At 36.5% G+C, this 25208-nt stretch overlaps 1 protein-coding gene and 1 long non-coding RNA gene across 4 annotated transcripts in view; one reads left to right on the top strand and one right to left on the bottom strand.

Annotated features, from left to right (window-relative positions):
• The window catches only part of GABA-B-R1 (gamma-aminobutyric acid type B receptor subunit 1), a 178191-nt gene that overhangs the window by 86174 nt on the left and 66809 nt on the right, over positions 1 to 25208 (bottom strand). For all 3 annotated transcript variants that reach the window (XM_069056201.1, XM_069056200.1, XM_069056199.1), the window contains exon 2: positions 5004 to 5240. In XM_069056201.1, coding sequence (XP_068912302.1) covers positions 5004 to 5240 — 237 coding nt within the window. The remainder of the gene's footprint in view (positions 1 to 5003; positions 5241 to 25208) is intronic.
• Positions 23376 to 24891, top strand: LOC138137295 (uncharacterized). The gene is made up of 3 exons (XR_011161681.1): positions 23376 to 24019; positions 24075 to 24442; positions 24500 to 24891. It is a non-coding gene; the product is annotated as an uncharacterized lncRNA (long non-coding RNA).

The raw sequence follows: 25208 nt of genomic DNA on the forward strand, positions 1-25208 counted from the left end.
AACATGATTCTTACAATATTTTCGTAGTCTTCATCTTTGTGATTTCCAAGCAATTTTTCTATGACGTTCTTAAATGCCGTCCAGGCATTCCTTTCAACAACATTCATACAATTTTGAAAATCATTACCTTTGTACAAAGATCTTATTTGAGGTCCTAACCTCTTTTCATTTGGCATTGGAGAGATCTGGTAACTTTGTACATTAATACTTGTTGTTTTGTTGTTTGTTCATTTTTATCAAGAGGCTTTACAAATTGCTTCATCAAACAAAGTTTGATATCCATTGGTGGTACCTAATACTACTTTTTTAGGATAAAAATAAATTATTTTTTATTATTGCTTCCCGGTACAAATCTAGTTCTTAAAGGCCACTTCTTGTGAGTCCAATGCTTGTCTCGTGCCCGGCAGTCCCACTCGCAAATAAAACAAGGAAATTTCGAATATCCATATTGTTATCCGATATTACAATATCGAAATTTTGAAATAATTCATTTATTCTAGGTGAACATTTCAATTTTAAGAAAAAACGATTTGTGAAAAAACTAGACGTGATAGCGCAAAACCAAAACCATTTTCGTAATCAGGGGGTCGAAATTGTTCAAAAACTGTCAATTTTATGCAAACATCGAAATCAGTGCAGGCTTGTGTAATTTGCAACACCTGCTTTGATTTCTTTTAATTTTGACCACATTGTATAATTTTGAAATATTTTCAAGAATTATTGGAATAGTCGTTTTAGAATTTTTTGTTTGTTTTTTATTTATATATCTCTTATAAAAATTGATTCAATTTTCATTTCGCAAGTGCCAGAAAAATTTAATACAAGCAAATTACAAATTTTGAGTTTACAAATTTGAGGTAGAAATAAACATACAAAAAAGTATAATTTTCAATTGCGTAAACACCATTTCGAACCCATTCTGCATTGTAAAATCACTGAATGATTTCATTTTTTTTTTTCGTGGCATAATTATTGTGCAAATTTGTGATTCAACAACTAATCAGGTACTTATGTACCTGTGTGGACCATGCGAAATCCGAGTTTCAAATTTTGAAAACTGAACGTGATTGGTTAAAAGAACGTATTTTAAATTTAACGGAATTGAACAAGTAGGGAATGAAAAATGGAGAATATTGGAAAAATCGAAGAAAGCGGAATCATTGCAGATCACTGGGATTCTGAACTTTGAGGTACCTTGAGGTACCATGAGTACCATCTTTTCTACTCACATGATTATACATTTCAAGGTAATTTTTGCATTTATTTATTTTTATTCCCACATTTAATTTGGCAATAATCACTACATAGTTCATTTCTTTTATGAAGGTAAATTATTTTTTGTAGAATTCATTTAATAGTTATTTATTATACAAGACGATAAAATTGTGTTTTATCTTCGAGACGCTCGAGAAGATAATTAAATTTCATGGTCGTGTGCATAATATTTAATTTTTGAAGTGAAACTTTTTATGGGAGGGTTTTGAAATTCTGATCGGCAACCTTTTTGTGTGACGAAAAGTGGTGGGGGTAAACACTGTCGGGTCGAGTGGGAGCAGTGTCTCGCACAACGGTTGCGCCAATATTTCCATCTCACTTAAATGTAAGTTAATCTGTTTGACACGATACAAACATCCCTTAAAATTGTGTATACTTCTGTCTTTGTTACACTCACGGCATTTATCAATAATGTCCTCTCTTGTAATTTGGAGGCTTAAAAATGAACAATGAGTTACGCATTTCGATGTTGTTTAGTGTTATCGTTGTTTATAATTTAGTTTCTTCATTAAAATATACAATTTTGTTGTGAATATGTTATTCAAAAGTGATTGATGAATAATTACAATGTTTCCCTCTAATACAAAAGTTTCACTTCTATCGTGCGTCTTTACGACACACTCTGTTTTTTTTTCTATAGCATTTGTATTATATTATTAAAACATTTTTTCAGGTTAGTATAGCGTTATTACTTATTAGGGTAATAAAAAAATAAATTTCATTTTAAAATCTCGGTAGTATGAGCGTTACTTCATTTACCGGATTTACCCACACTTTAACATCTGATATAGAAAAAATATAATACCTCTTTCCAAATGCTTCATTTAATTTGTTCTCAATTCGCTACCATAAAATGTGTGATCTCTTTGTATTCAGCAATTGGGGAAGCGTCTTGTCGTCAAGGTGAGCTTTTCAAAGACAATTCTTAATTTATCCAAACTGCTCCGCCGATGACTAAACACTGACACCTGTAGTGCTGCAAAGAATGTTCTATCTATTTTCCGTAAATTTAAATTAGAGTCACATGGATTAAATATTAAATATTCTGCAAATATTGCCGAAAAAGAAAATAAAAACCGGAGAATTAAATCAAAGTATCGTCTATCAGGTTTTGACATTCTTATTGAAACAGTTTCTACAAATAATCTTGATGTCATGGACGTAATAGAAACGTGACTGAATGAAAGCATCTCCACTAACAATGTCAGCATTGATGGCTTCACCTTGTGACGAGTTGAAAGAGCTTCAAGTGAGGGTGTAAGTTTATATTATAAATATCTTTTTTCCGTTTCTCACTGTGTTCCGTTCGTAATTGCCATCTGAGAGTAGAAGTTCTACTGGTGAAACTAAAACACAAACTGTTTCGTTTCTTAATAATTGGAAACTTCGCAATTAGCAGATTAGGCGTGCCAAGTATCTGTTGAATTTTCGAAACCTAAATTGTGTCAAAACTACCTGGAAAGTTGTACGTTCCCTTAACTTGGTAAAAAACAACAAAAACGCTCTCTCTGTTAAATTTATGCAAATAGCTATGGAAGGTTGATAGCTCTGGTTCTGGAAGTTATTTTTGTTCGATTGCTCCCTAGAAAGTGAGTCTGTATCCATAGTTACCAGTGGGTGAAGGTTTCTCTTTCGTTCACTTTACTTTCGTTTATAGTTTTTCGCTTACTGTCTTTCACTCACTGGTTTTCATTCACTCGTAAATTTTTTCAATTTTTTCTGATAACGTAATTTTGATTTTTAGGCAACATTTGGTAACGCGCGACACTTACCTCTTCCAGGACATCATCAAGAACCTATAACTCTGCATTTTCACAATTTCCACAACATGCATACAACCACTTTATTGACTTTTATTTTGTATTTAATTTTTTTCCATCGCAATTGATTCGTCCAAAAATGGATTTATTTTTATTTCAAATTGTGAATACAAAGTTGCAGACTCAATTTCTAAGGACGAATCGAACAAAACCAAATACAGCACTCGAGGGTAAGGCCACTTTCGTTCACTTGAATTACATCGAACACGCAATTCGCCTGAACGAAAGCTTTGCCTTCCTCACTCTTCCAACTTTCTCCAAATTATTAGAAAGAGTTTGTTTTCTTAGGTATCCAAGTTCCATAGTACTAACAACATTTCATTATCCTTCCAATTAAACGAAAAGGCTTGTTCTACTGCACCTTCTTTGGCTAACTTATTGGTTAATATTAGAAGTGCTAAACATTCAAGTCCTTGCACTACCATTGTCTTTCTAGACGTTTTCAAGATATTTGATTCTGCTGATCATTCACTGATATGTGAAAAACATCAGTATTCTGTGTTCATCCCCTTAATTTTATTCTATTTTTTCTTTTGAATAAATGCATTATTATTCTTTTTTCGTATCCCATCTCCACCCGGCGTCACGGCAATTTTGCCGGAGTACATACACTATTACGGATAATACTATCAAATAATAGTGCAGTGCTTATCAACATAATTACCGGCGTCTCGCCTCCCCATTTTGACTTTTTTGTGTTTTATGTTCTGTGTCAATGTTAAGGAATTTCCTCACGATGTGACATGAGTATAATAATATACCTTTTTCAATTTCAACCACCAATGTGTTCTCTAAGTCCAAAATTTTTAAATTTTTAAAAAGAAATTGCGGTACTATTCCTGTTGCTGAAATTATAAATGGTAAAATCAAATTTTTTTCTAAACACCAAAGATTTCTCATAGCAACGGAGAGTTCTAAATATTTATTAATTTTTGTATTATATGTCTGTGTTATATTGTGTGAATTCGGAACAGCTATATCTAAAAGATATGCTTGCTTTTGTTGTTTATTTAAAATAATAATTCTTATTATTGTTATTATTATACTACAGGAAATTGCTTGTTCTTGACAGTTAAAGAAAAAATTGTTTTCTGCAAAAGAAAGGCCTCGCTGAATAAATTACATTTTCTTGTCATATACAATTTTGACAGTTGATGAGGCACCTCCTACGTTAACGAAAATAAAAGCAACCAGTCGGCCACTTGATCACGACTTTTTTGAACATTTGATATAATTACAAAATAGTAGTTAATAGATAGGTCGGCAACTGAATAACCTTGGTTTGCAAAATGAACCTCCATAAGGAAACACATGGGATTTTGGTATAGAACTCGGATATCTTATATGTATAAGTTATATAATCGCGTTCTGCTTTCTGCTTTCTGCTTTTACCAATATCGGTCATAAGTTAAACCGGCCTAGACGTTGTGGTCCATATTTTATAATAACAATGAACGATTAACTGTTTCTGTTATCGCTGATGAATTAAAACACAAAATACAATCAATTGGAATGTTGGCAAATTCACTCTTTGAAATATGTTCGCCGCACTCCAACGCAGTACAAGAGAGAAACGTTGTTCCTTTTTTGGCCGAAATTATTATCTCGACACCTTTGCCAATGTTCAGGAAATAAGGACCTTTAAACGGCCCATTTAGCCGGCCCGATATAAATAACCCCATCGTGACGGGTATTCAGTGCTAAATTAACACGTGGACCCTCGTCAGCATCCTGTCTCCCGATGGCGGCGCGTTATGAAAGGGGGTGCGTTTCGACTATAAATACGTAAAGCCGGGACACCACCGTATCTTTCCCGTTTATTGTCGTCATTCGAGACACATGTATCCAAAGTACATTTTTATTGGGGGCGGCGGACGAACACACAACACGAACAATTACGGCACTCACCTCGCTGTCGTTGCTGTGCAGCTTGAGCGAGTATCCAGGCAGGAGGTCCTTCCGTTTGTTGACATCCTCGAGGGCCAAGTTGGCGGCGGGCATGCACGCCTGGCCGCCCTGCCAGCCGCCCTTGCCGTTGATGGGGAAAATGCCGCCGATGTGGAGCACATTGTTATCGTCGGACGGGGGCGGCGCGCTCGAGCACACGTGGAAAACTATCGCCGCGCCGATCCATTGTGGCCAGTACTAGAAAAACAAGGGACGACTGTTAACAAATACCAACCATCAAATAGTCCGGAAACATCCGGCTCGAGCAGAGCACACAACAGCCACCCCACAAAAATTAAAAAAAAAATCTTAAGGACAGAACTGACGGGACAAGGTAATACCCCCTGACGTTATTTGACCATTAGCGCGTGAAAATTTCATGAGGATCCAGGTCAAATATTCAACAGGTTAGCCCCGGAATGCAACTCAAACTTGCCATTTACTTGCAAATCCGAAACGAAACCGCTGCATTTACATCCGGAAATCGGATAAACCCCATCGGATGCACCTCCACCTCCTGCGAACGTGGCACCACAGATGGAAAATTTCGCTTTGAGCTTTCAGCTTACGAAATCATTTGATTTTTGAGTGAATGGAGCATTCACGCCGTGAATAGCGCCACAAACTCGTATTAAACCCGAAATCAGACGAATTACCGAACTTGAAGTCTTTCAAAAGTTGGAGTTGCTCTGCGGTTTGAATACTTCGCCCACCGGATCCGTGATATGATTTATTCGGTCTCCGCGGAGTGTTGAAAAAGTCGCGAGAAAAAACTCCGAACCGTACTCCTTTGAAAGGAGAGATGAAACAATTCGTTGCGTTGGGAGGTGTCGAAAAGAGGGACAAACACTAGTCTGATAAAGGTGAAAGAATGACGCGATCACTCCTTTATTAATTAAACATTCCGATGTTTTCAGATCTTCCAACAACAACTAATTAATAGCCAGATCCATTTCTATCTAAGCTCTGTTCATGTACCTAGTCGGGTCATGGAAATCAGAATAATCTCCTAGCTTCTCTAGTTTAAATCTGCTAGATTATTCATATCAAGTTTACCTAAGTGAATTAGCAAATCGAATAAGATTTGCAAACTACTACCGCAGATTATAAAGTTAGACAATTATGAAGGATATTACCTCGAAATCTCACGCACAACATGTGACCTGACACGAAAAATTTAAGCCAGGCTGTATTGGCTTAATTCACGAGTGTTTATGAGCTCTCTATCTCATACATCAACGAAATTGCTCAAATAAAGATTTCCTCCAAGTGCTCAGATCTGTTTGTTATCTAGCTCGTAAAATCGATCGTCTGCAATCAAGCCGTAAAAAAGACTTTAGGTGCAACACAAAGCGTCAGACAGATAGAGCGACATAAAACTTATCAAGTCTACAATGTAGCAAAAATTGTTTGAGGAATTTATTGAGAGAGTCCATTTGGTTTAGTTTATTACAAAAATAATGCATACATACGTACGGTAGCCCTACTGGGACGTCTACCGTTGAGAAACTACGTCCTGACTTTGTGTCAGCTCCGTAGGGACGCCTCCATGGGAGGGGACTATAAGACTATCTGATGATTCATTAGCGCGCTAACGCTTTTACATTTGGGTGGGCGGAGCTAGCGAGTGGAGCCTGATCGCAGCGCCAAAACCACGATTTATTAAAAATTAGGAAATGATGTATAGCACCACATGGTGGCCGAACGTTTATTTAGCACGACCGCCGGCCCGGAAAATTCCTCCGTCCATTTAAATAATTAGCCAATAGATCGGGAAACGCGTTCTAATGGCGCCATTACGGAGGTCCATCCGATAAAAAATTCATTACGGCCCATAAAATTTTTACCGCACGTCGCGGGAGTGCTTCGAAAAGATATCGGCAACGATACGGTCCTGCATCCGGGGCCGATGCGAGCCACTGGGAATTATTGATGTTTTTGGGGCTGGAAGAGTACGAAAGAGAGACCGAAGAGTCATTCGAGAGAAAAGACACATTTAAGTCGACCGAGGAGTCAATCAAGTTTTGATAGTGAACCCGTCTTATCAGCAAAAACTTGGGAAATTACTCTTCTGGCCGGGAACGAGGGGCGGCGGAAAAAATGGCGCCTTCTCCGACATGCACTTCTCGTTTCGCCGAATCCAGAGAATTATTCATTTCCAGGATGGAGCTTCGACCGACTCGACAACAAAAACACAATCAGAAACGCAATCGAGTGCACCTAGGCGGTGGAATTAACGTCGAATGATAGATTGATTGAAGCTGATCCAGTTGATGGACACTAATTTCGTCGGGGCTCACTATATCAACTCGCGGATTATATCAAGTCAGCTGTGTTCCGACCAACGTGTAATTATATGTTGATGAGAAGATCTGGTGCAAGCTTAATGGTGTTACGTGTTATAAGCTCTGAATATAATTTCAAATCTGACAGAGATCTTATCGCGCCCCGGAACGGAAAGTCCAGGTGTGCCACAACAGACCTGGAACGATAGATATCTGTTTGATCACCGACGTCCAATTTACCACCGATTGTTAATTAAACGATGACGTTCCTGCAGGGAACGAGCGCTACGAACATTTTCAACGGTACAATACTCCTGTGGGGTAGCATTCCCCGGATAAATTCTTTTCCAACATTGCAAATTGTAATCTCCCGATTTATTTGCTTAAAACGCCGCCCGTACGTGGAGAAGAACTCTCGAACTCTTAAACTCGTTTAGATATGTTGAATGTATCGGGGTCACAATTTTTCACTGTATTGACTTTTACGAAATGGGTTTTTCACTGACTCAGACAATAATTTCCCTCGAAGAAATACGATTTTCTCTGCAATCCGTCAAACTGGTTTACAGTTTTCTTACATCTCGGCGAGTTGTAATAACAAAGAAAACAAGCTCCAGGCAAAAAAGGCAGACCCCCTGGTGTTTATTTATAACATTTCTGTTATCCTCTAAAACAATGTGTTTATTTTTCCTTGGTTATTGTTATTTTTATCGGAATTATTCATCTTGACGGTTCGCTTATATATGTGGGTGGGCGTGGCTTCTGTTGGAATGGGAGGAGATCGGCGAGTGGGGGGCGACCGCAACTCTACTCTGCAGGCCGCTCCGATAAGCTTGTCCCGCTTAGAAAAACCAACACTCTGTAAAGAAACTATCACATCATGTAAATCTAGATCGAACAGGGGAAATATGAATTCTCTACTAATAATCTTAGAGGTAGTGTCAAGCGCCAAAGCGTCTGCTGTAAATCGGCAGTGTGAGGATGCCTCCATCCTGCACAAGCAATTCTTCTAGTTGAAGCCTGGTCGTTGATTTCCTTTTGATGAATCGCGAAAACACAAAATCCCTAGTACACTTCCCGTCCAATCATTTGCCTCGTTAGTCACTTTATCCCGAGCCGTCATCATTGTCCTAATGGGGCATTTGAAGGGAAAATCGCGTCAAGATTTGCGCGTAAAGAAGGTGTAATCCAATTTAGAATCACAAAAGAGTAGCTAATGTATTGTGATGGAGGCCGGGGGCGGCGTTCCAAATGTAAATAATCAGATAGGCGACCTGCGTCACTCGTTTTCTTTCGATGAGATAAAAGCGAGAGCGGCGCGTCTCAACTCTGAATAACTTAAACATAATAATTTCTCGGGGGCCGCTCGGCGAGCGATCCGGAATTTGATTAAAGTATAAAATACATCTTTTTCTATAATATGTTTACAAGACGGGACATTTGCATAATAAAATTTGCGGAGCACTCGTCCTCCCGTGAGCTAATCGGATCCGAGCCCGGCGAAATAACCTCGAATTAATAAGGAGCCGTCACCGCCGATGAATATTAATGGGCTCGCGATCACTCGTGTCTCCGAGCCGGATTTGCTTTAATATTCTTAAAAGCTCGGTAATTGGTCCACTCGACTTATTATTGTTATTGGACAGGCGGCAACAAGTGATTGGTGGTGGAAGTGCAGGAAAGCTCCTGCAGGACCGACTCTCGAATTGCTCTGTTGATCGAGAGACCACCTGAAACTCATCTCGACCGTTGTTGATTAAATTGTGCTTGATCGGATCGACAAACATTTTAAAATTGAGTGTTTACGCCAGCGCTCGAGACTCTCGCAGCTGAGCAATTCGTTAGTTAACAAACAGACAAGCTACAATTTCAAAGAGCTCTGTACAAAGAGCTAAACACGTCGAAGGTAAAGAGTTCTTCACTTGTGCTCTATTGATCAGATTACGAAGAAAAACACACTCGAAAACCGAAGAAACCGCGTCCGTTGTCCCTGACCGGCCTGAATGCGGGGAAATATTTGATCCTTATGATGCTCCTCCAATTACAATTCTCTAATTACATAAAGCCCCAAACTGCACTTTTGGCGACGAATAACCGAAAGCTTTTAGCCAACCGCCTAATTGTTTCGAGTGATTTATCTTTTGTAGATTCGTTATCAATCAATTCCGTTTGATTTAGGAATCGGAGAGCACCTGGAATTGACGTTTCATCAATACTGTTACATCTCTTTCGGATTTACATGTAAAATTTTCAAGTCCCACTCGAAATCCCGTATCGGATCGTTCCTGTACACATCAAAACTGATCCGTTGTTATTCTTTGTGCCATGCATTAGCGTTAATTAACTGGTGAAGTGAATTGATATAAAATGATCCGTCGACGTGGTGTTTTGCTCCCGGAGGCCCTACAGGATGCACTCTTGTACTAATTATTAAGTTTCACAATATAGCTTCGTCGAGATCATTAACAGCCATTAGCTCTTGTTAGTCCCTTCTGTAAAATACAAAGTTTTCAAGTTTGGTCGTAACATGGCCTGTTTGTTGCCAGAGGAGTCGGCGCAACCTTTTAAAGGCAACTTAAAAATATTCACCCACCCAATAGAAACGTGTCGCCAATCGTTGTATCGAGACAATCTTACGTCGGTTATCGTAACGAAGTTCGTTAGGTCGTGATGCTCCCCCGAACTGTCCGTTTGCGTTTTAACTCACAATGCTGATGAACTCCCTCATAATAAGGTTATTTACTCCGCTTTTACATCCCCCGGAAGGCTCCAGGCCCGAAACAAAGAGAATATCGTTATAATGAGCATTCATTTTCTTGTTTAAATTACGAAAGGAACATCACCAACTTTACCAGATTACGCGCGCTCCGCAACCCCGATCTCGTAACGCGTCGGCCTCGCGGATACCAGTTTGTGAATACTTGATGCACGATGGAAACGGTTCGTGTGAAGCTTCAAGGTCGTGCGGCGGCCATTTGTCGGAGAGGCACAAATCGCGCGATTCTACTCGATCGCGCTGCACAATGCGCCCACTTAGAGGCGAGAGGCGAGAGAACGAGGTGGAGAGAGTGTATTTCCAGTCAAGAGCGCCCTCTATCGATTATGAAAAGTCGACAAGAGTTATTTGCAAGTCTTCTGAAATTCAAACAGCAAACCGCCGCTTTGATATGCATTTCAAAGGAATTCCATTCAACCACATGACATTTTTGAGCTGATTGACAATCCGCGTTTAAATATCGCGAGAGTCCATTCAGTGGAGTGAGTTGGAAGTTCGACGGTGTACTTTCGATAATTGGAACGAATAAAATGCTTCTGATCGGTGATGCTTGAAATTTTACGTGACTTGGTAGCGAGTTTATTTGCAAATTAATTAGTTCGCTTCCTCGCTCGTTCCCGACAATAATAATCTTGCCGGGACGTTGATGGAATTCAGCGGATCGTTGGTGTTTTCTTGTTTTTCAGACGTGACGACTCGCATATTTTCAGCGCGGATTATGACGGATCTACATCAGAGCGAAAAGAAGATGAAATAAAAACAGGCTGGAGCACGTTACAGCCACCTCGTCTTCATTTATCTGCCAAAGTTTTCTACTTCCCACTTCGAAATGTTCGCCTTGATAAATATGTAAAAATACTTCACGTAGCTTCATTAGTATCGTATTTGCGCACAAAAGAGATACATCTCAAAATCAAGTAACATTAGACCATCCCTATCTGTTGCTGATAAGGCAATGGTTTGCCTTTTGGTTAAATTACACTTTTTTTGTTATTGAAAATTGCACAAATTTATTGACATATATTTTTCATTCTGCTCTGCTTCCTTGATTACAACTTTTTTACATAAAAAATGTAACTATGCAACTATGGACATCAACACTATCTTTATTGCAGACCTCGATGATGTCTACGTTTCTCAAGAACGTCGTTTCGGTTTAGCCGAAAGATGTTAGTAAAGGCTACGCCACAAGGGCACCACGATACCTACCTGACATAATTCTGTAACGCAAAATAGATGGAAATGTTAATTGTGTTGGGAATTATTCTCGTTTCAGATGACTTTGCACCTGTTGAAAATTGTCGAGTTTTCATAAATAGGAGCAAGTCGATCCCTGATAAATTGATATCTATTAAAGCAGACAAGATCTCGAGAGAAATTGAAACCGCTTTGTAACGTATCAGGCTAGCAATCCGAGATAATTAAGGTTTTATATCTCTCGACGTCCATTTTCATTTCTCCATGATTTATCATTTAGCTTTCAGCCAATTAAACCTAATACGACTCAATATCATTCTGAATTAAGCGATCCCTTATTTCGCTTAATCTATTAGTCCCGAGTTAAAATATTTGGAAATTTGCCACTCGTCCTTAAATATTTATGAAGCATTAAAGCGGAGACCTTAAGAGATTTCCATTATACCTGTCATAAGCTCCCCAGATATGATATCCTAGTTTGATGACCAAATAAATACCTAATGGAATTTAATAATTCACAAGAAATTCTGACTCTAATCCGGTTCGAACAACGCACAATGATTAATTTGACTAATTATTTAGTGATTAATTTGAACGCAAATTGACACAGTCCCGTGACTTATTTAGAAATTGCCGGATCTGACGTCGCAGGTGAATCCCCGCTGAAATGTTGCGAAATTATTCTGGAAATTAATCCGTCCCGGAGTTTTGCACACTCATATTATTGCAAAGCGAAACTTTGTTTCGATTCATAAACGAAATCTCTGCAAAAGCGGATTTAGCTTTATGACGGAGAGTTTCGCTGTGTTTATCTGGACTTTTTGGTTTGTGCTTTGTAATGACGTATTTTATAATGTAAAGAAGAAGTAATTCGATATAAAGTTGGCGAGCAACAGGTTTAAGCTTACAGCAATTGTGAGGTTTCGAGCATTTTTGCGGATTAATTGTTTGAAACTTAATTAAAAAGCGTAAGTTGATACTCAGAAGTTCCGGGTAGGGTGACAAGCTCAACAAATTTACTAGTCCGGTCAAATTAAAATTTTATTGCATTAATTCCAAGAATAAAAATTATATGGCTGATGCAAATCAGTCAAAAAATTTTTAAAACGATTTTTTACAACTTTAAACATTACGTTTTTGGAGCTTGGTTTGCCTCCATATTAAAAATTACTGCAGAGAGAGCAAAATTCTATCGAGTCCTTTTTGTAGTACACAAAAAACAGTTCCAACGTCGATTCGCGATTCGCGCCAGGTTGACAAAAAAAATCTCAAAAAAATCATACAATCTAAGCACTACAAAAAAATGTTTAGTGTCACTTAATAGTTATTTGTGTATCAAGGCCAGAAAGTGCATCTTTTTTGTCCGAGTATGGATTTTCTGGCCGAGGCGCAGCCGAGGCTTGAAAACGGGCGAAGAGACAAAAGGCACTGTGTGGCAGAAGTGTCCATTAAATTTTTTAGGCGACCGCACGAACTACAAAGCAAAAGACATTGGAAAAATTACAAATTTATTCTGTATCTACCTTTTTTATATATTAACAATGTTTATTCTAGTATTTGTTATCAACTTGCCAACAAAACTAGAAATTTACTATTTGCAATACTTTAATCATTATTTCAGTAAAGTTTGATGCAGTTGATGTAGTTCAGTAAATAAACAAAATACGACCTATATTTATAAAACATTTTTTTTCTTAAAATGACTTCCCGAACACGATGTCAGAGTTTTTTACACCTATTATTAAATCACCCTGTATACAACGGGACACCAGCCAACTACGATGTTATATTAATCTATAATAAAACAACCCTGTATATGGGATATTTTTGAGCTTTAATTCACCTTGGTATTAAAAACTACTGCAGATAGAGCAAAATTGTATTGATTCTTTTTGTAGTATCTAAAAGATGGTGGGCTGGAAGTAACGCAAATGGGTACACAAGTACCGTCGTAAGTTGACTAGAGTATAGTTTTTCTCACCATAGAACGACAGGAGAGTTTAAAAATACGCCGGGATTTTTCTTTCTGGACTTATTTTCAGATACAAAAAATGACTCCAGATTAACTCATCAGAGATTTTTCTCCACCTGTGAAATTTAATCCTCTGTTTGTCATGCGACTTCACGAACGCTGTAAAAACCAAACCTCTGACCCGTCCCCACTTTATTCACTCCCATTAGGCCCATTAAAATTTAATTCCGGACCTAGCACGTGGTAAAGGTTAAACCGTGTCGTGATCTAGATGGATGGTCGCGAAATATGACCGGTCCAATTATAATTAAATTCGACCTGACTCCCGGCGAAATTGTCCGCCGGTTAAATCCCTCAGATGGGAGAAAATTGATCGCGTCGCGGTTTAAAAGCGATAACTTTGCAATTAATAGAGTTTTGGCGAACCTCTGTAAATGTATTGTGTGCGGTACACAACGGCTCTTTTGGAACATTGTTGCGAAACTTTGAGGAACTATCGAGGGCTTAACAAGAATATGTTCAAACTTGGGTTCTCCAGATCCCGACTAGATCCGAGAGAGGAATTGGGTTGTTTAATTCTTCGTCGTCTAATGCCAAGAGGGGGCTCAGCTCTCTCCTTCAAATTATATCTAATTTTCCAATTAAAAATTCACGTTCTGTTTGTCATTCTAATTTAGGGAAATCTCCGGCCCTTGTGTCGGCTCGAAGTTTCCAGTATAAATTGTCACGGTTTTAGAATGATATATTAACTGAAAATATGTTCTCATTAAACGTATTTTCTGAGCAGTAGTAAATTATGCTTGACCTGAATTACCCGGCGAACTGGGTCACCCGATACGTCCCTTATAAAACGGTAATGGATCCGTTGAATTTTAAATAAAACAGCAACTCTTCCAGACGAACGACAGCAAAGAATTATCGTGAGAAACTCTGGTTTCTCGAGACACCCTTCGATCGTTTAAGGGCGACTGTATAATGTTTTAACCTCGTGTTAGGGTCAAGTAGGGACACTGCGAGAATATTTCCGAATTGGATTTTTCCCGGGAATATTCCCGACGTCTGATAAATTCCCGGAAATTCTCCTTCTGTGCAGTTTATAGTATTGACCCGTTCCGGCCATTTCCCCGGTGGCGGCGGTGTGCGTAACACGTTTTCAATTTGCTCTATTGTTGCTCTTTTCCAACTTTTCCAAACGCCATTTTTGACTTTATGCTTGCTCAACCACCACTTCACAGAAGTAAAAAAATCTAACAATTTTTTGCACAAATGGTGGAGGCGCCGGGATATTTTTTATATAAATCAAGATAACTGTTAGTTACTTTTTAAATAAAGTCAAATCTAATAACTACGTTAGATAGAATTAGTTGTATTGAATTCAACACAAAAAACTGCACAACTTTGTCTCTAAATACCGTTTGAGAAAAATGCAAAATATTTTGTAAAAATGGTAGAGGCGCTGTAATCTCTTTTAAATGTAAATGAGAATATTATTCATGCGTCGCATGATCCTTCAACGATGTTAATTGGCTGAAACGGGGCAGTAGGAAGATATCACAGCGATAGTATGTATAAAATAAAAAGAACCTAACACCTTATTTTTGTCCATTTGTAACAGTAATGTTATTAGCTGTCAAATTTTACAGATAAAAATGTTTCTTCAAACTGCGCAATTATAAGGTAAAAAAAGTCTAACTAAGGAAAGTCAATGTCCTGTGTTTATGGATGTAAGTGTTCTTCATTTATTCATTCTTGGTATTCTCTCCTGAAATATAAACTCGTGATATGATTAATAGTCGATGGTATGACTCGTAAAACCGGAGCAGCACGTTTCACTGGTCCCACGGACTCGCTGAATTTGTACTTCGGATCCTCCCATAGTTAAATTACAGCTATGTCATTTTTTTCACTAAGATCAAATTTAGAAGCGATGTTTGATAGATTTACTTATGTATGACTAATTGTACGAATCTACCTCTGATTTTAGTTGAAAAAGATTAATTTTTTCTTCCAAAACCCTGAAGGTGCAGAGATATTTTTGACGGAAATGACATCTTTGCCATATTTTCAAATATGAAAATCGTGTTTAATAATTGTGACGAATAAAAAAAAACCGTATGGCTACTTCTATAGGATGTTTATCTGACTCTAAAGGCCCGACTAATAAAACTAGAATATTCATCAAATACAGGGAGTGGCATTGTGTAGTTGTATTTCTCAAAATATTATTATTAAATCTGAATTTACTAAGAACACTCCCTGCAGATGAGGGATCGAATATTTATTCGGAGTTTCTACCTGTTTTGTCAAGAATTATGAATGAGACAAAAATTACCCTTATGGTAAAATATTTTTAGGGTAAAATTACAATGAAACGGTCGGTACCACCATCTTCATCTTATGTCCCTTCGGTGAAAAATTGAATATTATCGGTTTATTAGTCGGGCCTTCAGAGTCAGATAAGTATCCTATAATGTACTAGTTAAAAAAAATTAAACTATACATTTTGCAAGAATTGTGAATTTTTTTTTCAACACCTTCAAAATTTGAGAATTTTCTTCAATGTGAACGGATTTTGATAAATGTCACAACTTGTCAAAATGAAACGTCAAGCTAATTTTAAAGATTTTAAACGCTTTGGAGCCTTTAAGGGGCTTGTCGAACAAAAAAACGTCGTATTCAACTCGTTCGTGTGTAAACTGGGCTCTTTTTGGCACTCGTGGGCATTTAAAACGCTCTTTCCCTTGAGTTTTAAACTGACCCACTCATGCCCAATTTACAAACGAACTCATTAAATAAAATGCTATTATTCATGTAAAAATATCTACAGTCGCGGAGAAAAAAAAAGTAGGACAATGTTTTTTCGCTAATGTAAATTTGCTTGCCCTTTCTATGGTTGCTATGAAAATATTTATTTATTTATTATAGTAACCCCAGTTTACTCAATTCAATTTTGGCTACATTTCTTAATAAGACTTGTCCTACTTTTTTTGTCCGCGACTGTATGTAATTTTTGAGTGAAACAAAATCTAAAAATCTGGATAAAATGAATTGTAATGAATCTTAGACAAAAATTGGATGTCTCTGCTTATTACAGTGAAAAATGCAAAAATAGTTATGAAAGTCACTTTAGCTTAGTTGCGAAGCTGCACTAGCTTCAAAATTTATGGACAGCATTTTTAACGATCAAATTACAAATAAACCAATAATCAAAATGATAAAACTAGTACTGCTATATTTATTTTACTTGTTGAATTATGTGTTATTGACACTAATTAAATGTACCGTGCCATCAAATAAATTCGGAATTAGAGTGGGCTGTGATTTTATTATGAAGTTGGGAATATGCAGTTTTTAAATACAGCACAGCAGTGACATTTGACAACACAGTACACGTGTTTATTCAAATCGTGACTTAAAAATATATCAAAGAAACGCACAATTCAAAACAAAATATTTATTCTTCGAGCTAATGTTCAAAATGTTGTCCTTGAGTAAGAATGCACAAACGAACTCGGCGTTTCAGATTGTCAAATGCATTTTCCAATTGTTGGGGGGTTATGTTAGCACAAACATCTCTAATAGAGATGTAAGATCTGGAGACCCTGCAGAGAATTCCACCACTCGGGTGTAAAAGAATGCTTTCAAATAAGCAATTGTTTGACGAGTGGAATGTGTTGTAGCATTATCTTGCAAACACCCTTCAATAAGTTCATCGTCATCAACTTATTGGTAAGGGGTTTTAATAAATCATTTCGATATCTTGCAGCAGTTACGGTTTGATTAAATAATATTGGTCTGATGATTCGCTTTCTCGAAACCGCTAGCCAAACACCAACTTTTTGTGGATGTAAAGGGTTTCCACAAATTCATGGGGACCTTCTGGACCATATTATAATGTTTTACACTTATCGAGGATATGATTGACTGCTTGTTCAAGTTTTCCAAAAACAACTGGCAATATGCTGTTCTTCTTCCAAAATCTAAGGGCCTGAGTTCGTGGACTGCTTGAATTTTATATGCATACAGGGTGATTTTGAAAGTTGTGCAGATATTTTAATCACGAGCTACTGGCTTCATGTAGAACTCGGAAAAAATGTTTAAAAAATTTTATGTCAAAAAATAAAATGACGACATCTCTGCTGTTTTGAGTAATTTGAAATATGAAAACCGTATTTCATAGATTTAATTGTGACGAATAGAAGACAAAAATCTCTTCCTATAATAACTAGTTTTGAAAAATTCAAATATATCTTGAAAGAATGGTGAAAGCGCTGGAATATTTTTTACTGGATATAACGATATTTCTGCTATTTTTTCAGTGAAATCAAATCTAAAAACCATGTTTGATAAAATTCATTGTAGCGAAGCGAATTCAAGAAATAGTACAACTCTGTTTCTAATAGTAAAGAAGAATAATAGTTATTACAGTAAAAATGAGGAAGACTAAGCTTTCGTTCACGCGAATTGCGTGTTCGTCCATGAAGAGGAGCTGAATGGACGATGCAATTCGAGTGAACGGAAGCGGCCTTACTCTCGAGTGCTTTATTTGGTTTTGTTCGATACCTCCTTAGAAAGTAACTTTGTATTAAAAATTTTATCTAAAAATAAACCACATTTTTGAGCGGATCTGTTGCTATGGAAAAAAAATGCAAAATAAACAAACTTCTGTAACGTTAATAAAATGGTTGTATGCATGTTGTGGAAATTGTAAAAATGGATGATGAAAAGTTATATGTTCCTAATGATGTCCTGGAAGAAGCAAGTTTCGCGAACTACCAAACGTTGCCTAAAAAATCAAAATAACGTTATCTGGAAACATTTACGACTGAATGAAAACCAGTGAGTGAAAGACATCGAACGCAAAACGATGAGCGAAAGTAAAGTAAACGAAAGAGAAACCTTCATCCACTGCTCACCATGAATACAGACTCACCTCCACAAAAGTGGTGGAAACACTGGGATATTTTTTATATAAACGAAGATATCTCAGTCATTCTTTGAATCAGATCCACTATAAAAATCACCTTTGTTTGAATAAATTATGATGAATGAAATGTAAAAAAAAACGCACGATTGCGCCTCTATGTCTACGATCTGCAAAAAAAATTATATGATGCAAAAAGAAATGAACCATGATTATAAACTGATCGAAAAACGTTAGGGATATTGATATTATAATTTATAACGTATCCCAAGAAGAGTAAAAGTTTGACATAAGTCAAAACTCATTATATGTGTGAAAACGTTTATTAAAAAAACATTTCAATAATTCTTCTTAAAAAAACTTACTGATGCATTTTGATATAGTTATTTGTGCAACTAGTTATGAAAGTCATACTTTTTTCACGAATTTGCAGATTGATTGATTGATTGATTAATTAAGCAAATAAGTGAAAAAAATGGCATAAATAAATTTCTTCAAATTTCATGCTGTTCACCCCCTTTCGGGAACACTAATAGAACAGATTTTCACAAGAACCTCGTTATCTCATTAGTAATTAATTAAAATTCGAGTGAAGTCTTGATGTTCGCAAAAAGGGAACAAGCGAAACCGCCACGCATTAATTGAGATTATACGTGTGTGGTAATTAATTAATTTAATACGGTGTTTGTGTGGGTTACCTTTGAACTAACGAAATATTATAATTTGTTGAATTACACGTCTTAATTACGCTCGTGGGGGATTGTAATTACTTTACGTTGAAGCACGTCCGCTTGAAAATTATCTAAACAGAACTAATTAAATTAGACATATCGAAAGTTCCAGGTTTGCCGGTTAATTTCTATTTATTTAATGAGAACCACCCCGAAAAATTAATTATTGCGAAATTTATTGGTACAAAAAGGGAGTTTCGACAAAAACGTCATGTCTGCGTGTTGATACAAGAGGGTTTCGTTTGGGTTAAAACCCTTTTTTGTGTGAAGGGCAACAAACCGAAAAAACGCTTTCTATCAAGTTTACCAAACAGTGTTTAAGCGGAAAACTGGACGGCAGGAGCGGATTTAACATTTACACGCTTAGTTTCCAGGCAAGAATCATGTTATCCGTCAATAAACTTATCATTCTTGCGATTGTTGTTTCAATTCTAATTTATTTTAGCAAAAATGATGGAAGCACCGAGATACTTGTTTTTTTTTTAATTGATAATGCTTTATTTGCCCTACGGGCTTTCCGATTCCTGCATACAGTTGTATCTAAAAAAGTAACACTACCAAAAAAAAACATGTTTCTTTTTATCCCCACTCCTTGCTTTTCCGCATCTCTTTCATCCATCCTATCTTCAATCAGTATTTCTCTCTGTTCTTTTCTTTCCCTTTCTCTCATTTCACTACATCCATTCCACATAATGCTCAATTGTCTCTCTCTCTCCTCGTAGCACCTTCTTTCCTCTTCTTCTGTCCAATACCTGTTTTTTCTCTCCTCGTTCCCACATCTAAATCTCACCATCATTTTTCTTTCTTTTGCACTCTCTTTTCCCAGGCATACACCTCTCATACTCCCTGTAGTATCTGGATAATTTAATTCTCTCCTTTCTTTCTTACTTATCTGTATCTTTGTCCCCTTCAGTCAGCTCTACATTCATCCATCTTCCTTTTGCTCTTAATCTTTCCACTCCTTCACTGGCATACCTGTTCCTCTGGTGGTATTTCTCTCTCTTCTTCTTCTCCTTGTTCTTTTTCTGTTCTTTCCGGCATTTCGTCAGTATCCTGCACTCTTCCTTTCGATCCATTGTGTCTTCCAACTTTGCCACTCTCTTCCCCGCTTTCACTCTCAGCATATTCCTTTTCCTCACGATGTAACCTGGTGTTTCTCTGTCCACTCCTAGCACCCATCTCAAATATTTTTCTTGCACTCTCTCTGCCTCCTCTTGTTCTTTGCAACCCCAGATCTCTGCCCCGTACATCAATACACTCTCTATCATGCTCGCAAACATCATCATTCTTCTCCTGAAATCACCTCCCCACTTTCTCTCTCCTCTCTATTATTCCCCACACACATACCATTACCTTGTTTGGCTTCCTCACTATCTTTCTGTGCCTCTTTCCTTGAGTGTGTACCCCAAGTATTTGAACTCTTTTATTTGTTATTAGGAGTAGGAAAAAGGCTAAAAATATTTCCGTTAAATGGTAGAGGCCCCGGAATATATACAGGCAGCCGTTGCCTTGACGACGGCCGTAAAAGTAAAAGTCATTTTTATATTTATTTATTATCACAATTACAACATATCTATCTGCATATTTCCGGTGTAATCTTACGAAATCTGGATTGGTTACAGTTAAAGTTTGATTTTGTGTCAGGAACGGCCACTATTAGTACAGAATTTTCATCCGGTTTGAAATTTCCGCCAATTTCAAATGAGACAGCCGCATGAGGAGGAGTCGACAAGAAAGATCCCCATTATCGATCTATCATCTATATAAAACATGCACATGTGAATTAGGTTAATTTTGGTTAATTTTTCACCGATCAAAAAGAGAAATATCTCGTAACATTTCCTGAATGTGATCAACAGACATTTTGGTTTATTTGGGTCTTTGCACGGCTCCTGATATTTCCACGATTAAAATAACCTAAAAAGGAGCAGATGATACAACCTAGCATAACAGAACTTAACATTTACCTTCCACAATAAATAAATTCCAATAAATAGGTAAGCCAGTACAACATTATCCGACACGGTTTTCACATTATTCTTGTTACATCAGTCTCAAAGTCACTGTAACATTTTTCATATTGCCGTTTCGGTTTTTCAGGTTTCAAATGCGACACTGCACAATTTATAATATTTTTTTTTACTCTAGATGAGTACACGGAAATGAACCATCATAATTTTCTTCGGACATTTTTGCAATTTTTCTCAAAGTGAATTGTTTTATTTATGTCGTTTCCATAGCGACATGACGACATGTAGACTGACTTTATTTTTATTGACACTGAAGGAAATTTTACTTGTTCATTTTATAATTACAAATTTTCAGGTTGCACACAGAATGTTGTGGACACCTTGGCTACGAAATCCTTTGACGATCTCGAGATTGTGTTGCTTCGGCCGCAAAGCGGCCTTGGCGACAATTTTTCTCTCGGTTCGTCAAAGTACGATTTCGTATCCTTGATATACAAATAACTATTTTGATAGATAAATGTAGAGATTGAACTGTAATGAACTGAATGCAAAAATCTATTTAACTTTGTTTCTAAAATACAAAAATGGTGAAGACGCCGGCATTTTTTTTTTTTAAATATGAATGAAGATCTCTGTCGTTTTGTGTGTGAGATCAAATATAAAATTGGTACGAAATAGTTTGAGTAGTGAAATATTGAATGTAAACAACTTCATAACTCTGTCTTCTATATCCTTTGAGAGAAATGCGAAATTATTTTGCAAAAATGGTGGAGGCGTTGGAATATTTTTTGAAAAAAAACTACGATTTCTATGTCTATATAGCGCTAGTCGTGAACGATTAAATCCAAAAATTGTATAACTCTGGTTGTGAAACGGATTGAGAAAAAATATAGAAATGTTTTGACAAATTGATGGCGGTGCTGAATCATTATTTTTAGAATCTGCGTCTCTAATAGGTCTATTATTGTATTAAATTTGGAGTCGTTTATGGCTATCTCTTAAAGCACTCGTAGTTTAATAGATCTCTAAGAAATTTTTTATCAATATTTCAGTGTATTATTGTCATTTACACCAGAAAACTTCCAATATTAATGTTCAAACTCTACTTTTTAATATATGTTGCAGATGTAGTTGCATCCGTTACCTTGAATTACCAATTAATACAAAATTCCTTAGAGTTTGAAAATTTAATTTTTTTTTATTTAAAAATTGAAACAAGAGCGCAAATTCGAAAAAATAACATAAAAAAACTCGTTTTATAAGGGCATTGGCGCACTCGTCCCATAGAAAACTCCCCTACGGCTCGTTTTCTACACTTGGGACTCGTGGGCCAAATCGACCCTTATAAAACTCGTTCTTTAATATACTAGTTTATGTAAATTATAAAATGTCTGTCATTTATTAATAGTATATTACTGTACGAGTGGAGAAACTAAAAGTTTCACTTACGCGTGTGTCGAATTTACACACAAATGAGTGACTTAGTTTCCTACGAGTGCTGTATAGCATTTTGTTCAATCCTGCTATTGAAAATTACTGTTTCTTACTTAGATACTAAACGGAAAGCATTTGTTTTGCCCATTCAAACTGTTTGCATAGCAACGAGTGGGTGAAAGCAGTGGATGAAAATTTTTGTACTCATTCATTTTCTCAATACACATAAGCTGAACATTTAACCAAATTTTATTCGTAACACTAATACACATCAACAAAGATTACAATCAGTAAATTAATTACGAACCACCAAACTTACTTGCTCATGTGTATTTTCTCGAAAACAAATAGGGTGGATTTAAGCATCGAAAATGTAGACCACAAGGAAGAGGCAGCGTATTTTTCTATTAGTCCATTGAAATAAGCAACCATTACTTCTTCGGTTACAACATTTACGTTTATATTCTTCATCCACGACCGAAAAAATTGCTTGATGTCTTTAGATTTTTTCGGGAGTAGATTGAATGTGGCTGCATTAGTGCATTAGCTTCTTGAGGAATATCCTCTGGTACAAGCACACCGTCTTCTTCCTCTATATTCTCTTAGTAATGTGAACTAAAGGGTTGCACACACTTTTACGATAAATTATATTTTTTTTGGCAGATCAATTGTTTGTTTTATGAAAATCATAAGAACGGAAACTGCCTCTTATGTTTTTTGTCAAGCAAATTTTATGATTAAAATCTTTTGAAATTTTAATAGCACGATTGAACAAATAATATTAAAACTAAACAGCTTGACAGACCTCATTGTGGAAAATTGAATGCAAAACGTATGTGAATCTGTCTCTACTATTAAGAAAAATGGAAAGATGCTTTTTAACGACAGCTACTTTTTGTGTGTAATTTTTAAAGTGAGGTCCAATCTAAAAACCTTAATGAAGTGAACGAATCGAATCCAAAAATAGTTATTTAAGATATAAGTGTAAAAAGTTATCCTTTATTGCACGAACGGGTTTAAAATACGACCGAGATACGAGGGAGTATTTTAAAGAATGTGAGTGCAACAAAGGAACTTTTTACACGTATGTCTTACAACATTTTATCTACGATCATAACCTTTTACTTTTAGTAATTATTTTATTTGTGATTTTTTAAATTGTGACAATGCGACAACTACATCAGCGTGCGTTGATCGCCACGTGCTACCTGCGTTGTTTAGCACCCAGTTTGTAAACAAAGTGTACGAATTTAAGACGCCATTTGTAAAGTGGAAACAAATTTTTGAAAAAATGTGTGAAAACAATGAAGAAAATATTCCCCCGGAAGTATTTGAAGCTGCACGTAAAGCTACTTTAAATTTACTACCCCAAAAGTCTCGCCAACAGTACGAACTGGTGTTCAAGAAGGAACAAGGTCGAAATGAATGTAACGGAAAATGTGTGTCTAGCTTATTTTGCTGACAGGGCTAAACATGTAAAACCATCAAGTCTTTGGTCGGAATACTCTATGGTAAAGTCTTCGCTGCTGATAAAAAAAAACATCGACCTTAAACATTTTTTTAAATTAACTGCGTTTATGAAACGGCAAGCGGCAGGCTATCAATGTAAGAAGTCTAAAGTATTCAGCAAGGACCAAATTTACAAATTTATTAATGAAGCACCAGACGAAACATACTTGATGATGAAGGTAAATAACTTCATTGTAATTATTTTCAATTAATTATAATATTCTAAAACTGCAGGTCGTGTCTATTTTTGGAATTGCAGGCGCGTCTAGAAGGGAAGAGTTTCTCAAGATGAGCACTAAAGATATAGAAGACACTGGTTCTATCTTAGTAGTGAAAATACCTGACACGAACACCAATAAACCCCGAACTTTTGTCATTGATGGAAGAGATCATGACATCAAAAATATGGTTGAAATTTATAGAAGATATGTCTCCCTTAGACCTTCACATACAAAACATGAGCGATTATTTGTTTTTTATCGAAATGGAAAATGTTCCACCCAACCAGTCGGGATTAATACCTTTGGAAAAATACCTAGTGACATTGCTAAATATCTTGGCTTGACAAATCCACATGAGTATAGTGGTCACACTTTTAGAAGGTAATTATTATAAACTCGTATATTATACACTCATATATTATTTACTATTATCATTAGATCCTCTGCCACCATCCTTGTCGATGCTGGAGGAGACATATTATCTCTAAAGAGGCATGGAGGATGGAAGAGTACGACCGTGGCAGAGTCGTATGTGGAGGAATCCATAGCAAATAAGATTTCCATTTCCAATAAAATTTTGGGGATAGGAGAAAATCAGCCTGGTACTTCTTCTACTACTCGTGCGGAAAATAAATGGGTACATCTTCTCAACTGCCAAGCACTGCCAAATCCTCACAGCCTCAAGTACCAAACTCTTTACCGAAGATTATTGTTAAAAATTGCACCAACTGTAAAATGGATGTACATATAGGGAAGAATTAATTCTTTTAATAGTAAATATGTATCTATGTTTTGTTAACACCAACACTCTGTATATTAAATCACTGATCTCTAGAGGTCAGTGATGTTAAATAAATATAAAAATCGTTATTACAGATTTCTTCTTTTTTGACATAATCGTGCACTAAAAATTTTATAACACTATTTTCTTGTTTGACATAATCGTGGACTATAGTATTTTACATTACAAGCCAGGTAAAATGGTTTTTACTGGCGAATGGAGGATATAACTGACGAGTCGAAGACGAGTCAGTTACCTCCTTGAGCCAGTAAAACCAGTTACCTGGCGTGTCTTGTATAATATTTTATTTGTTACTAAATTGTAAACAACTAAATAAAATTAAAAATGATCAAATTCTGTTTTCTT

Source organism: Tenebrio molitor, chromosome 8, assembly GCF_963966145.1.
Source record: "Tenebrio molitor chromosome 8, icTenMoli1.1, whole genome shotgun sequence".
Classification (NCBI taxonomy): Eukaryota; Metazoa; Arthropoda; class Insecta; order Coleoptera; family Tenebrionidae; genus Tenebrio; species Tenebrio molitor.